This window comes from Sorex fumeus, unplaced genomic scaffold (genome assembly GCF_029834395.1).
Source record: "Sorex fumeus unplaced genomic scaffold, SorFum_2.1 ptg000093l, whole genome shotgun sequence".
NCBI lineage: Eukaryota > Metazoa > Chordata > Mammalia > Eulipotyphla > Soricidae > Sorex > Sorex fumeus.
Window position 1 is genome coordinate 9,895,764 of NW_026606150.1, and position 13,357 is coordinate 9,909,120.

At 51.0% G+C, this 13,357-nt stretch overlaps 1 protein-coding gene across 1 annotated transcript in view; it reads left to right on the forward strand.

The window, feature by feature from the left end:
• Nucleotides 1-366: 366 nt before the first annotated feature.
• Nucleotides 367-13,357, forward strand: part of LOC130039730 (mucin-5B-like) — a 45,817-nt gene continuing 32,826 nt past the window's right edge. Inside the window, exon 1 of the mRNA XM_056131606.1 lies at nucleotides 367-425. Within this exon, the coding sequence (XP_055987581.1) occupies nucleotides 367-425 (59 nt within the window). The remainder of the gene's footprint in view (nucleotides 426-13,357) is intronic.

Here is a 13,357-nt window from a genome sequence, read left to right on the forward strand (position 1 = left end):
CCGCCCTTAGCCTCAGGCACCCAGTCAAGACCTGGACTGCTTCCACCAGACCACCTGCACCCCTCCCACACCTGCACCCCCACCTACACCCGCACCCCCACCTCTACCTGCATCCTACCTACACCTGCATGCCCTCTTGGCCACCTGCATGCCGCCTGGCCCCCGGCCCTAGGTGGCAGCCCCCACCACGTCACTCCCAGCGGGTCTGCCCTTCCTGTGGCCAGCCGGAGCATCTCGCTGTGTCCTCTGTCCCCTCCGTGCTCCGAGGCTGGCCAGCGAGCTCAGACCCGCTCGGGGACGGCAGGATGTGCACAGGCAGCTACTGGCAGCCCCGGAACTCTGCCCCCTGCTCCCAGCCCTGTGAGCATGGCCGCCTTCAAAGTTCACGACCCCACTCACCCTGTGCCCACTTACCAGGGTGTGGGGTACGCAGGGCCCCGGCAGGGCGCAGGGAGAGTGCCCGGGTGGGACCCATAGGCAGTCCTCCGCCCTGGCCGGACACGCTGGGGATGTGGGCAGGACCAGAGCAGCGTCATCCGAAGGGTCACGGGTCACTGTGGGTCCGGCCCCCGGGCCAGGGCGTGCGGGGCACAGAGCCAGCGCGGGTGTTTGTGCTGACACCCGGGGACCTCAGGGACCAGGACGTGGCCCACCCTCCTGTTTGCTCTCCTGAGCCTCTAATCCTGAGCAAACGCTGCCGGGGCTGCCGCTGGCTCTGGGCTTACCCTCCACCCACTCGGCACCCGTGGGCGTCCCAGATGCTGCCCTGGAGGGGAGCCGTTCCTTGCCCGCCTCAGTGGGGTGGGCCCAGAGCAGGGGCAACCTGCCTCCCTGGCCGTGTCTGTTGCCCAGGATGGAGCCCCTGCCCCACCCGCGGTGTCTTCCCACGCTTCGTGTCCACATCCCCAGGCAGCAGGCTGGGGAGAACCCCTGTTTGGGGAGATTTCCAGCAAAGCTTGGGCTCCCTGAGCCCTCCCAGCTGGGGCAGGTGGGCAGGTGGGGCAGGTGTGGGCACCCATGCGTGGGCACAGGCCTCACCCTTTACCCATACAGGTGCTGGCTCTGCCCCCTCCGGAGCTACGTGCCTTTTCTGAGACATGGGGCTGAGACGTGCTCCCTCTTCCTGAAACTGGGGGCGTCTCCTGGAAGCAGGTCAGGGTCACTCTTGGCTGGGCCAGCCAAGGACAGCCTCGCCCTCGGAACCGCGGCACGGCCGCCAGACCCGGCTGTGCTACGCAGAGTCCAGGCATTGCTCTCGGGCCCCGGATGCTCCGGAGGCCACGTGGCAGCTCTGGGATTGCCCCATGGCTTGGTGCCCTTGCAGGACACTGTCCCCTGCCCTCTGCTCCTCGGCCTTGCACATTCATGCAGACAGACCTCACGGGAGTCCCGGCAACAGAGCTCCTGGGACAGCAGAGACTGCTGCGTCCAGGGGCTGGACAAGCTCAGGCCCCAGCCCAGAACAGCTTCACCTCAGGCTGGCGCTCAGAGCAAGTCTGTGAAGCCTTGTGTTGCCCAGCACAGATCTGGGGGTAGGACCAGGAAAGCAGCTGCTCGCTGGGGAACTGCCCACTCTGGCCGGAACACGGGCCACAGGAACAAGCTTCCACGACCACACACACAGAAAAGCTCTGCAAAATCTGTTTGAAAGAAAAACAAATCTCAAAGCAGACCACTGCATCTTTCAGGAAGAAAGGAAGAAAGAAAGAGATGGAGAGGGAAAAAAGGAAGAAGAAAGAGGAAGAAGGAATGCGCAAAAGAGAGAAATAAGAAAGGAAGAAAGAAAGAAAGAAAGAAAGAGAGAGAGAGAGAGAGAAAGGAAGGAAGAAGGAAGGAGAAAGGAAGGAAGAAGAAGGGAGAGAAATGAAAAAAGAGAAAGGAAGGAATAGAGAGAGGGAGGAACAAAGAAGGGAGGGAATGAAGAGTAAATCATTGGAGACAGGAAATATATAATTTCCAGAGTCACACAATAGTCAAAACACACAATTTTAACAATTTTTATAATTTATTGTTTACTGTAAGAACCATGATTTGCACAGTGATTTATAGTTGGCTTTTAGGCCTATAATGTCTCGACACGAATCCCACCACCGTTGTGAACTTCCCTCCCCAAAGTGCCTGTTCTGCCTCCCCACCACCCACTCCTCACCCCTGCTGCCTTGACAGGGACATTACAAAGCTCAGTGGTTGCAGCTTCAAAATACCCAATTTCCAATCAGGAGATGACAAGGCTTACAGAGAAACAAGAGAAAATGACCCACTCACGGGAACACAATTAAGTAGCCAAACCACCCTGAGGAAACCCAGAGATCGCTTTTACCAGACAAAGACTCTAAACTAAACAGTTATCTCAAAGAGCTAAAGACAAATATGAACAAAGAATCAAAGGAAGTAAAGTGGAAAATGACATACGGACAAAACCAAGTATGAACAAAGACAAAAATATTTTTTAAAAAATTCATTCTGGGAGGGGGTATGGTGCCGCCAGCGGGTCAATCTGTACCCGTGAGGCGAGGGCATCAGCAGCCTGATGGCGCCTTCAGACTTCCAGATACCCCAAAATTGCTGCTGTGCCTTTGGCCAGACCCCAGAAACTTGGGGCAAAGTTTACCAAGAAAGTAAACGGCCAAAAATTAGGTATGTGGGAGACACACCCACAAACCACCTCCGGCTCAGCTATATAATTGGAGGCCTGGCCTCTCTGGTTCCTGATCGAACTGCTTAACGGCCATGATCCCAGAGACTCAGAAACAAATCTCAAAACACAGTGGCTTTTGGCAGAGATGCATCCGGTCCCCAAAGTGTGTTACCGGCGTGGGACCACCCCAGGAGGGAGAGGGTGCTGTCCCTCCACCTGCTCCCCCTAGGCGGCTCTGTGGCTGCCATCCTCCAGAGGCCATTGGACAGTCAGGTTTGGGCCCTCAGTGACGAGACACACGGGCCCTCATGGGATGGGGGTGGAGCCGACTCTTTCTCCCCGCCTCAACGAGACCCCGAGTCAACACCCATGAACGGCCTCTCTGGCTCCTGATCAAGCTGTTTAACAGCCATGATCCCAGAGACTCAGAGACAAACCTCGAAACCCAGTGGCTTTTGGGAGATATGCGTCTGGATCCCACACTAGGTTACTGTCGTCAGGCCACCCCAGGGGAGAAAGGGTGATGTCCCTCCACTGGCTCCCCCTTGGCAGCTCAGTGGCCACCATCCTCCAGAGGCCACTGGTGGAGCTGGCCCTTTCCTCCCCGCCCCAGAGAGACCCCGAGTCGCTGCCCATGAACGGCCTCTCTGGTTCCTGATCAAGCTGCTTAACGGCCATGATCCAAGAAACTCAGAAACAAATCTCGGAACCCAGTAGGTTTTGGCAGAAATTCCTCCAGATTTAATTGTTAAAATTTCAGAATTCCAAAATCACGTGGCCACTACTGTGGCCATGCGATGTCATATGTTATTTGTAACAGGCAACAGAAAACCTTAAACCCAAAAGCTTTTTGTTGCCTTTTTGGCAGATCTGAGTGTTGGGTAAAATCCCAAATAATAATGGTGGGTCTGGTGTTGAAATATTGACAAATATAATCAAAGGTAAAGGTAAAGTCCCTCCCGTTGTTCATCGATTTGCTCGAGCGGGCCCAGTAACGTCTCCATTGGAGACTTTGTTGTTACTGTGTTTGGCATATCGAATACGTCACGGGGAGCTTGCCAGGCTCTGCCATGCGGGCGATATACTCTTGGTAGCTTGCCGGGCTCTCCGAGAGGGGCAGAGGAATCGAACTCGTGTCGGCCATGTTGGCTGCGTGCAAGGCAAACGCCCTACCGCTGTGCTATCGCTCCAGCCCTATCAAAGTAGAGGGAGAGTAATGAGGAAATCATCTGCCCCACAGGTAGGGGGAGGTTGTCGGATAGGGGGTACACTGGGGTTTTTTGTTGTGGAAAATGGGCAATGGTGAAGGGATGGGTATTTTATTGTATGACAGAGACTTCAATAAACTTGCAGGCTATCGAATGTAGCCTGCCCACAGGGCAGAGTCTGGCAAACTCCCCGTGGCGTTCCAAATATGCCAAATACCAGTAACAATGATGGGTCTCATTCTCCTAAAGAGCCTTGAATATAATCTCAGGGCTAGGATGAAAGAGACGTTACTGGGGCCTGCTCGAGGCAATCGACGAATAACAGGATGATGAAATGAAAAATGAAATGACAGAGACTTAAACCCAAAATCTTTGTAACTGCTCTCACGGTGATTCAATAAATAAAATTATAAAAAAGGGAAAAAATAATTCTGGGGCTGAAAAGTATAATGTAAACAACAAAGAGATTCAATAGCAGATTTCAGGTGATGCAAAAAAGACTTGGAGAACTTGCCTGAGCTTTGGGGGAGGGATGAGTGGATGGAGCCCAGAGGCCCTGCTGCAACCACACAGGACAAGGGTGCTGGCAGAGAGGAGGGAAGGGAGGACTTTCTCTTTGGAAGAATAGTGGCTGGAAATGTCCACCAAGTCCAAATCCAATGAGGATAGGCTAATAGGAGTTGCTATCGAACGACCTTATCATCAATATAATGGCATATCTTATAAGACAGAGACAAGGAAAGAAGCCCACATCGCTTAGAGAGAAGAAATTCACCACATACAAGACATCCTGAAACTCCTCAGAAATTTTGGAAGCCTGGCACCAGGAAGACAGCACAGTGGGAGGGCATTTGCTTTGCACTTGGCCGACCAGGTCTGATCCCCAGCCTGTCCCTCAAGCCTGCCAGGAGTAATTCCTGAGTGCAGAGTCAGAAGTAAGCCCTGAGTACCACCAGGGGGGTTCCCAAAATAAAAAACAAACAGAAAGAAAATCTTGGAAACCAGAAAGATAGCAGATGACTTACTTGGAGTGCTGGAAGGAAGAAAACAATCTGGACTGGAGAGATAGCACAGTGGGGAGGGTGCTCGTCTTATACACGGCCGACCACATTTGGTCCCCAGCACCCCATATGGTCCCCTGAGCACCACCAACAGAGACCCCCGAGCACAGAGCCAGGAGTAACTCTTGAGCAGTCAGGTGTGGGCCCCCAAACGAAAACAAACAAAAGAATCAAGCAAGAATTCTGCATCTGTCAAAATAATCCTTTAAAGATGAGGAGAAATTTAAGCCGTTTTCATCTCAGTGAAAGCCGAGAGCTCTGGCACTCAGTGCAGAGATGGGGGCAGCAGGCAGAGGACAGCAGCTGGGCAAAGGCTTCGGAGTCTCCTGCCAGGCAAGTGTGAGCCAGCAGAAAGGACAGCGGAGTGTGAGTGTGGTGTATGTCCACTTTTCAACCCAACAAAGGGTTATAAACATGAATCATAAAATGGCCATAAATCTGTTGTTGGGCACACAGGCGGAAAAGATGGGATTTGTTATAACAAGAGCTTTAGATGAATGGAGCCTGTGTCTGCAGCTCAGCTAAAGTCAAGCGGCAGTCGTGGAGGAGAAGGCGCCCAAGAGTGAGGCTTCAGGAAGCAGCAGAGACACGCAGAGGCAGCCCGTCCTGCCAGCACTGACTGCAGATGGACGCAGCCCCTGAGGCCAAAGGGCACGGCTGACACAAGCTCACAGCCCCCCGTAGACCACCGCAAGCTCACAGCCCCCCCGTAGGCCACTGCAAGCTCACAGCCCCCTGTAGGCCACCGCAAGCTCACAGCCCCCTATAGACCACTGCAAGGGACTCGCTGCAGAACGAAAGACATAGAGCTGGTGTTAGGGTCCTGACCAGTCGACCCTGGCAAACTGGAGTATGATCCCCCAAGCCGCCGGACTCACTCCCTATAGGAGAGGGAGTGGCATGGGAGAAGTCTCTGCCCTGGCCTCCTGCGCACCACGGGCCCCTGCCCCACCGAGAAAGAACCACGCAGGGGGGGAACGCTGGTGGTCAAGCAGCAATCCGTTTATTAGCTTTCACACAGGGGTCTTTATACAGACATTCCCAAGGGCAGCACACACAGCTCAGTACAGGCGCAGTACAGATGTTAGTTAATGATTTACCTTTCCTGCCTTCGGGCTGGGTGTGTTAACGTGGACAGATGGTACAGGTGCGTCCTACATCCCGTTATCCTCTCAAAAGAGTGTCTTTATGGGTGAGTGCCGGCACAAAGTCCTGGGGCCCTGTGAACACAGCCAGCTCCTGTTTCCAAGGGCAGGGGATTTGGCCAGGGTCTCAGGCTGGCTGCTGAGACCCCAACATCCCCCGCTTTTTGTTTTATAAGAGAGCCAGCTGCCGGGGGCCACCTGACAGCCTCGCGCTGGGACCTTTGGGGTCGGGCCTGTCTTAAGTTGCCTCCTCTGAGGTCTTACCCCTCTCTGGCTCTCCGACCCAGCTTTTTCTCCCTGCGTGGTGACTATATTGCAGCTTCTCACATCCCTTCCATGGCTATGCGCACCCAGCAGGCGACACTCCTGGTTGAGGGTTTGCAAGTTTATCTACTGCATGTGTGAGCATCACCACAGCCCCAAATCAGGATCTTATCATCTGAACAAGGCGGTTTACAATACAGTTGTTACAAGTAGCAATTGTTACAAGTAGCCCAATTGTTAAAAGTAGCAATAGCTACAAGTAGCAATCGTTACTTGCAATAGTTACAATAGTACAATAGTATAATAGTAGCAATTGTTACTAGCAATAGCAACAATTATTACTAGCAATAGTAACAATAGTAGCAATAGTTACTAGCAATAGTAACAATAGTAGCAATAGTTACTAGCAATAGTAACAATAGTAGCAATCGTTACTAGCGATAGTAACAAGCAATTGTTACAAGTAGCCCGATTGTTACAAGTAGCAATAGTAAAGTGACTGGCCCAACCAGGGCAGACACAAGGGCGACATGCCAAACCATCTCTCAAACCATCCTCCTTGCGCCTCACGCTCTCTCTTTCGTTTAGCTAGCCCCTCTCGCAACTCAGCCATAGAACCACATACAACTCCTGTGTGGTCAGCATAAAAGCAACACTCTTCCCCCAACGCGGCACACAACCCCCCTTGCTGCAACAAAACTAAGTCCAGTCCTCTCCTGTTTTGCAACGCCACCTCTGACAGGGACGTCAGGGATTTCTCGAGGTGACTGATGGAGGTTTTGATCCTCTCCAGGTCCTCATCGAAAGCCGCTCGAAGGGACGAGAATCTGCTCTGCTGGGTTGCAAGTGAAGCAATACCAGTCCCGGCTCCCACCAGTCCAATTCCAAACAGCGTGGCTATGGTCAGGGTGGATATCACCTCCTTCTGAATGTGCTGAGGGGTTACCTGTGGGGGTAAAGAGTCTCCTTCATAGTAAAGGATTCGGGGAAGCGCAGTGACCATTGCACAAAATTCATTTAGTTCCACGTTGAAAACATTGATTTCCAATTTTCTAAGAGCACTGTAGCAGGAGTCTGGATACTAGAACAATCATGCAGATATACTTTAAAGAGTTTTTACAACAATATAATTTGATTATCGTTTCTTTTCCTCAAAACACAACTCCAAACTTCATTTACATCCATTATGTCCTGTAACTTTTCCACTTCAAAACCAACTACACTTTGACAGGACAGCTTTCCTCCTTCTCACTGATGATATCTCTATCCATTATCTTTCTGACTTAAGACACACATCTATATTCCTTGTAGTCATCCCACAAGTTTAATCTCACTGAACTTTGTGCAACATGATCTCACAAGTTTGGACACAAGTTGACCATCATTTTATCTAACATGTCAAATTATTCTGCAGCACCATTATCACAAGCACTGCATCAGGCCTATAGATAATAACAAAAGGTTTACAATGCTCACAATTAAAGATCTAAATCCTCTACTAAGTCCTCAGGCCAGTTCAGCCTGTTCTTCCCTATTGGGGTCCTGTGTCCCCCTAGTAATCACTGACTCTTCCTCAGATTTCCTTGTGACTTCCAGCTGAGATCTGTTGGGGTTGCAGTTTGAAAGGTTGTGGCGTCCAGGGGGTCTGGGGGCTGAGCCAAGAGGATGAATTTTACTCCAGATGAGGCCGTAGCAGGACCCAGAGTGTATTAGTAGGTCTGTCATCTGTTAAAATATAAGCATAGACTTTTCCTCCTACAAGGAGGTTTTCTCCCCACTTTTGTTGTTTTCCAAGTCCTTTCTCACTTACAAAGTTGCAAGAACTGGATTACCTGGAAGAGTAAACAAACTAAATTAGCAAGTCTTATCTGTGATTAGAATTTACTGTCGAGGTTAGGGAGGGTCTGGAAATCCAGTCTTTAACTGAGGCAGAGCTGGCTGTGCAGGGTGGGAATGCAGGGGGATGGGCAGACCCAGCAGAAATCAAGACTCTCAGGCTGACACCTGACATTAACCCCTTATAACCCTATGCTAAGTAGCTTTAAAATTTTTAGTTGTGTAGTTTTCTTTGTACAGGTCCTTTACTTCCTTAGTTAAGCTGATTCCTAGGTACTTGATTTTCTGGGGCAGGATGGGAGAGGCATGCTGAAAGTAGACTATAGACCAAACATGATTGCCACTCAATGCCTCTTTTGCAAACCACAACACCCAAAAGGAGAGAGAGAACAAAAGGGAATGCCCTGCCACAGAGGCAGGGTGGGTTGGGGGAATGGGGGGTGGGAGGGATACTGGAATCCATGGTGGTGGGAAATGGGCACTGGTGGAGGGATGGGTACTGGATCATTGTATAATTAAAACCCAAGCACAAAATTTGTAAGTCTACAACTGTACCTCATGGTGTTTCACTAAAAAAAAAAAGTATCTGTTTAAACCTGGTCTAACAAGTTCCAAAAATACCTAGACGTTTTAAATTGCTGGGCTGTATGTCACTCTGACCTCTTGATAATTTCATTTTCCCAGAATTTCTATTACTGACTTCTAAGTGGCTCTAACACTCGCGTGTTCCACACAGACAGACAGATAAGCAATAAACTGACTAAAAACACCACACATACATGTGTATACCTCTGCAATTGATCGATCGATCTGACCCTTCAAAAGTGGCAGGGAGACAACTGATAGACTGAGAAAGGAAGGAGCAGTCCCCAGGGCAAAGCTAGCCACTTCGGCCGCGGGACTTGGCCCCTCTGTTTCCCAACCTAACCAGCCAGCTTCCTGCTTGTAAAAAAAAATGGGACAAGAAAGCGCTTTTGTTGATATGAGCCGGCAAAACTTTTCCAAGTTGTTGAAACCTAAGGTGGTCAGATGCTAGCATTTTTCTTTCTTGGTCAAGGTTAGTTCTGAGGCAGGGAGTTGGTATCTTCTCATCAGACATGGGGATAGGCTGCCTTAGTGATACACATCTTACCTGCCTTTAGTTTTGTTTTTGTTTTCGTTTTTGTTTAAGATAATCCCTGTCCAGAACCTTCTGGATCTCATCTAGTGCAGCCCTTTCCATGGGCCAAAGTTTATACTGGTGGGAGAAGGAGGGACTGTTTGCCATGCCTTGAGGCAGTACTGTCTACTCATATCTCTCATCTGGGCCTGAAAAATTGGTGCTAGGGATTGAAAAGGCAAATGTTTCACGGTCATTTGGGTGCAGGGGGAGGAGGGAAAAAGTCAATCTTTTAAACACAGCGGTGTTCTAGGGGCCTGAGCAGACTGCCTGAGACGCCCCTGAGCTAGTTGTTCATTAAGAAGCTCCTTAAACCTTTAAGTTTCTCTAAATTTAGTGGCCACTCTTCTTACCCATACTGGAGGTCCTGGGTGCCATGTAATTTTTGGGACCTGGGGAGCAGCGACCTTTAGAATTGGGGGTGCTGATGATAAAGCCACTGTCACTCCAGAGATTGGGTAACCCTGGCACCAGGCAAGATGTCAAGGTTTATGAGGTTAGCCTTTAATCCCATCGGGGTCTACCCACTGGACCAGATCAGTGGTCTTGAGGGTTGGCTGTCCTTCTTCTATCGTCTGACTCCTGGTCCTGCTCTCGGATTCCATTCTGGGGGGACCTCCTCGATCCCAATCACAGTCCTGTCTGCGGCCTTGTCCAGCAGCACGTCTATCCTTGGTGGTGCCCCGCGGACAGTGGGGATGTTCCAGTGTACATTGGGCTCTTCTCCCCCTTTTATTAACGGGTCTGGAGGTTGCCCATCTTGTGGTTCATTCTGATTCTGTAAGGCTGTGGCTAGCACCTGGGTCTGCTGCGTAGGGGACCCTAAGTCTTGGGTAGCACATCTCCAAGTATCCATGGAGTCGGTTTTCATGCCCGCGCAAGCGGTCCTGTGCTCCGTCGTTTCTCGCATTCCAGCTGGGGGAGCCTCAGAAGGGCCTTTGTCAAGCCACCTCCAGGCTAATAATGCCAAGACGCGAACCCGGTCTGGATAAGGGTCCGGGATGGCAGCCTGCTGGGGGCCTGTGTGCCACTGACCAGTGTCCCTGACAGCTGCCGTGTGTTATGGGGGTTGGGGAGAAGAAAGCCCCCACCTTACGAACTGGGTACTGGGGGGCACTGCTCGACAAAGGGCTCTCCAGTCTGCAGTGGTGCAGGGCTGACGGGCTGGTCCCTGGAAGTTGGGCCCATTCTCAGCCACAACCTTTTTTTAACTCTTTCAAGTCCCCAGGTTCCCCTGGATACCAAACTGCAGGCCGGGCTCCGGATGGGTTGAGATTAACCGGGAAGGTCCGGGGGGTTTCCAGTAATCTTTTTCCAGTCTCGGGTCAAAAAGGTCAGGAGAGATGATGGTCCCACTAGGAGACCACCGAGGTAAAGGAAAGAATACAGAGGAGAGGCTCGGCAGCGACTGCAATAAGCGGTGACGGATGGAACGCTTGTCAACGAGTTCCCTCTAGTTGCACAGTTTTTCTCCCGTGGGGGACGCGAGTTTATCTGGGACTTGTGGCTGTGACCCCTTTCTCCTGTCACAGGAGTCTTCAAGCAGCGGGCGCCCTAATGGCATTGTGGATGCTGCTGAGCTAGAGGAAAACCGTTCAGAGGAGAAAGATGATGAGGATGACAGAGTAGATGCATAGATGCTAGGCACCCCGAGGTGGGGGGCGGAGGGGGTGAGGGAGGAGAAGCGAAAACAAAGTGACTACGTGGGAACCGACCGAAACAGCCCTGACTCAAGGAGGGTCTTCTGATAGTCTGCCTTACTATCAGGGGGCAGGGCCTGAGCTCCATTCATGCCCCAACCAGAATTACCAGCCTGGTATTTCTGATGCTGTCGCCTATTTTACTGCACGGATTCGAGGTGGTCAGGGGTTCATCCCTTGCTCCAGCAGCGTCCGCGCCGTCCACGTCCACGCCGTCCTTGTTTGAGGCACCAGATGTCGGTGTCCTGACCAGTCGATCCTGGCAAACTGGAGTGTGATCCCCCAAGCCACCAGACTTACTCCCTGCAGGTGAGGGAGTGGAATGGAAGAGGTCTCTGCCCTGGCCTCCTGCGCACCATGGGCCCCCGCCCCCGCTGAGGAAGAACCACGCAGAGGGGGGAACGCTGGAGTCAAGCAGGTTCCGTTTATTGGCTCTCACACGGGCGTATTTATACAGACATCCCCGAGGGCAGCACACACAGCTCAGTACAGGTGCAGTACAGATGTTTGTTGATGATTTACCTTTCCCGCCTTCAGGGCTGGGTGTGTTAACATGGGCAGATGGTACAGGTGCATCCTGCATCCCGTTATCCTCACAATCAGAGTGTCTTTCTGGGTGAGTGCCAGCACAAGGCCCTGGGCCCCTATGAACACAGCCAGCTCCTGTTTCCAAGGTCAGGGGATTTGGCCAGGGTCTCTGGCTGGTTGCTGAGACCCCAACAAGCTGGCAGGTGAAAGGCTAGAGAAAGTTAACAAAACCATGAAAGTAATTCCCCATAAGACCATCAAGTCTCTGGAAACAACCCAAGTGCCCTACAACAGATGACTAGTTAAAGAAACTTTGGTACATCTACACATTGGAATACTATGCAGCTGTTAGGAGAGATGAAGTCATGAAATTTCCTTATAAGTGAACAGACATGGAGAGTATCATGCTAAGTGAAATGAGTCAGCAAGAGAGGGACAGACATAGGACTGCACTCATTTGTGTAGTATGGAATAACATAACATGAAGCTGACACCCAAGGACAGTAGGTAAAAAGGCCAGGAGGATTGCACCATAGCTGGAAGCCTGCTTCATGAACGGAGGGGAGAAAGCAGATGGAACAGAGAAGGGACCACTAAGAAAATGATGGCTGGAGGAATCAGTCGGGATGGGAGATGTGTGCTGAAAGTAGATAATGGACCAAACATGATGACCTCTCAGTGTCTGTATTGCAAACCATAATGCCAAAAAGTAGAGAGAGAGTATGCGGAATATTGTCTGCCATGGAGATGCGGGGGAGAGTGGGAGGAGGGTTATACTGGGGAGATTGGTGGTGGGGAATGTGCACTGGTGGAGGGACGGGGGTTTGATCATTGTGTGATTGTTACGCAAAGATGAAAGCTTGTAACTTTCTCACGGTGATTCAATAAGATTTAAAAAAAAAAGGCCTTCAAGTCAAGGAGAAGATAAAACAGTTATAAATATAAATGCACCAAAAAACATAACCCAGGGGCTGGAGCGATAGCACAGCAGGTAGGGTGTTTGCCTTGCATGCAGCCAACATGGCCGACCCTGGTTCGATTCCCAGCATCCCATATGGTCCCCCGAGCACTGCCAGGAGTAATTCCTGAGTGCATGAGCCAGGAGTAACCCCTGAGCATCGCCGGGTGTGACCCAAAAAGCAAAAAAAAAAAAATAAAAACATAACCCACAAATACATAAAGCCAATTTGGAAAAAAAATTGAGGGAAGAAGATAGTTGGAGATATTATTTTTGAAATTTTGTTTGTTTCAATTTTGGGCCACACCCAGCAGTGCTCGGGGCTGATTCCTAGCTCTGTGCTCAGGAATCACTTCTGGTGGACTCAGGGGGCCATATGGAATACTGGGATCGAATTCAGATTGGCCGTGTGCAATTAAGTGCCCTACCCGCTATGCTATCCCTCCAGCCTCAGTTGGAGGTTTTGTTATCACGTTCTCAATAACAGAGTAGCCATACAATCGATAAGGAAATGGAGGCTTGGACAGGCCCTGAACCACCAATTCCTTATAGGACACACAAACTCTCCCCCGAAGAAAGGGGGGCATAAGACATTCTCCAGAATAAGCCATGCTGTTATACTTCAAAATAATTTCAACAAGTGTGAAGAAATCATACTGACGCAAAGTACCTTCCGCCAGAAAGGAGTGAAGCGTCAGTTCAGTGGTAGACAGGATACTAAGGTCACAAGGATGAGACTCCTGTCACACACCCTTCAGGCGCCAGCGTGCCCAGGAAAAGCCAGGGAACCCCGCACCGAGCGACGGGAAAGCAGAGCTCCTCAGCACTGCTCAGACCTGGGCCTGCAAGAGACCCGTGGC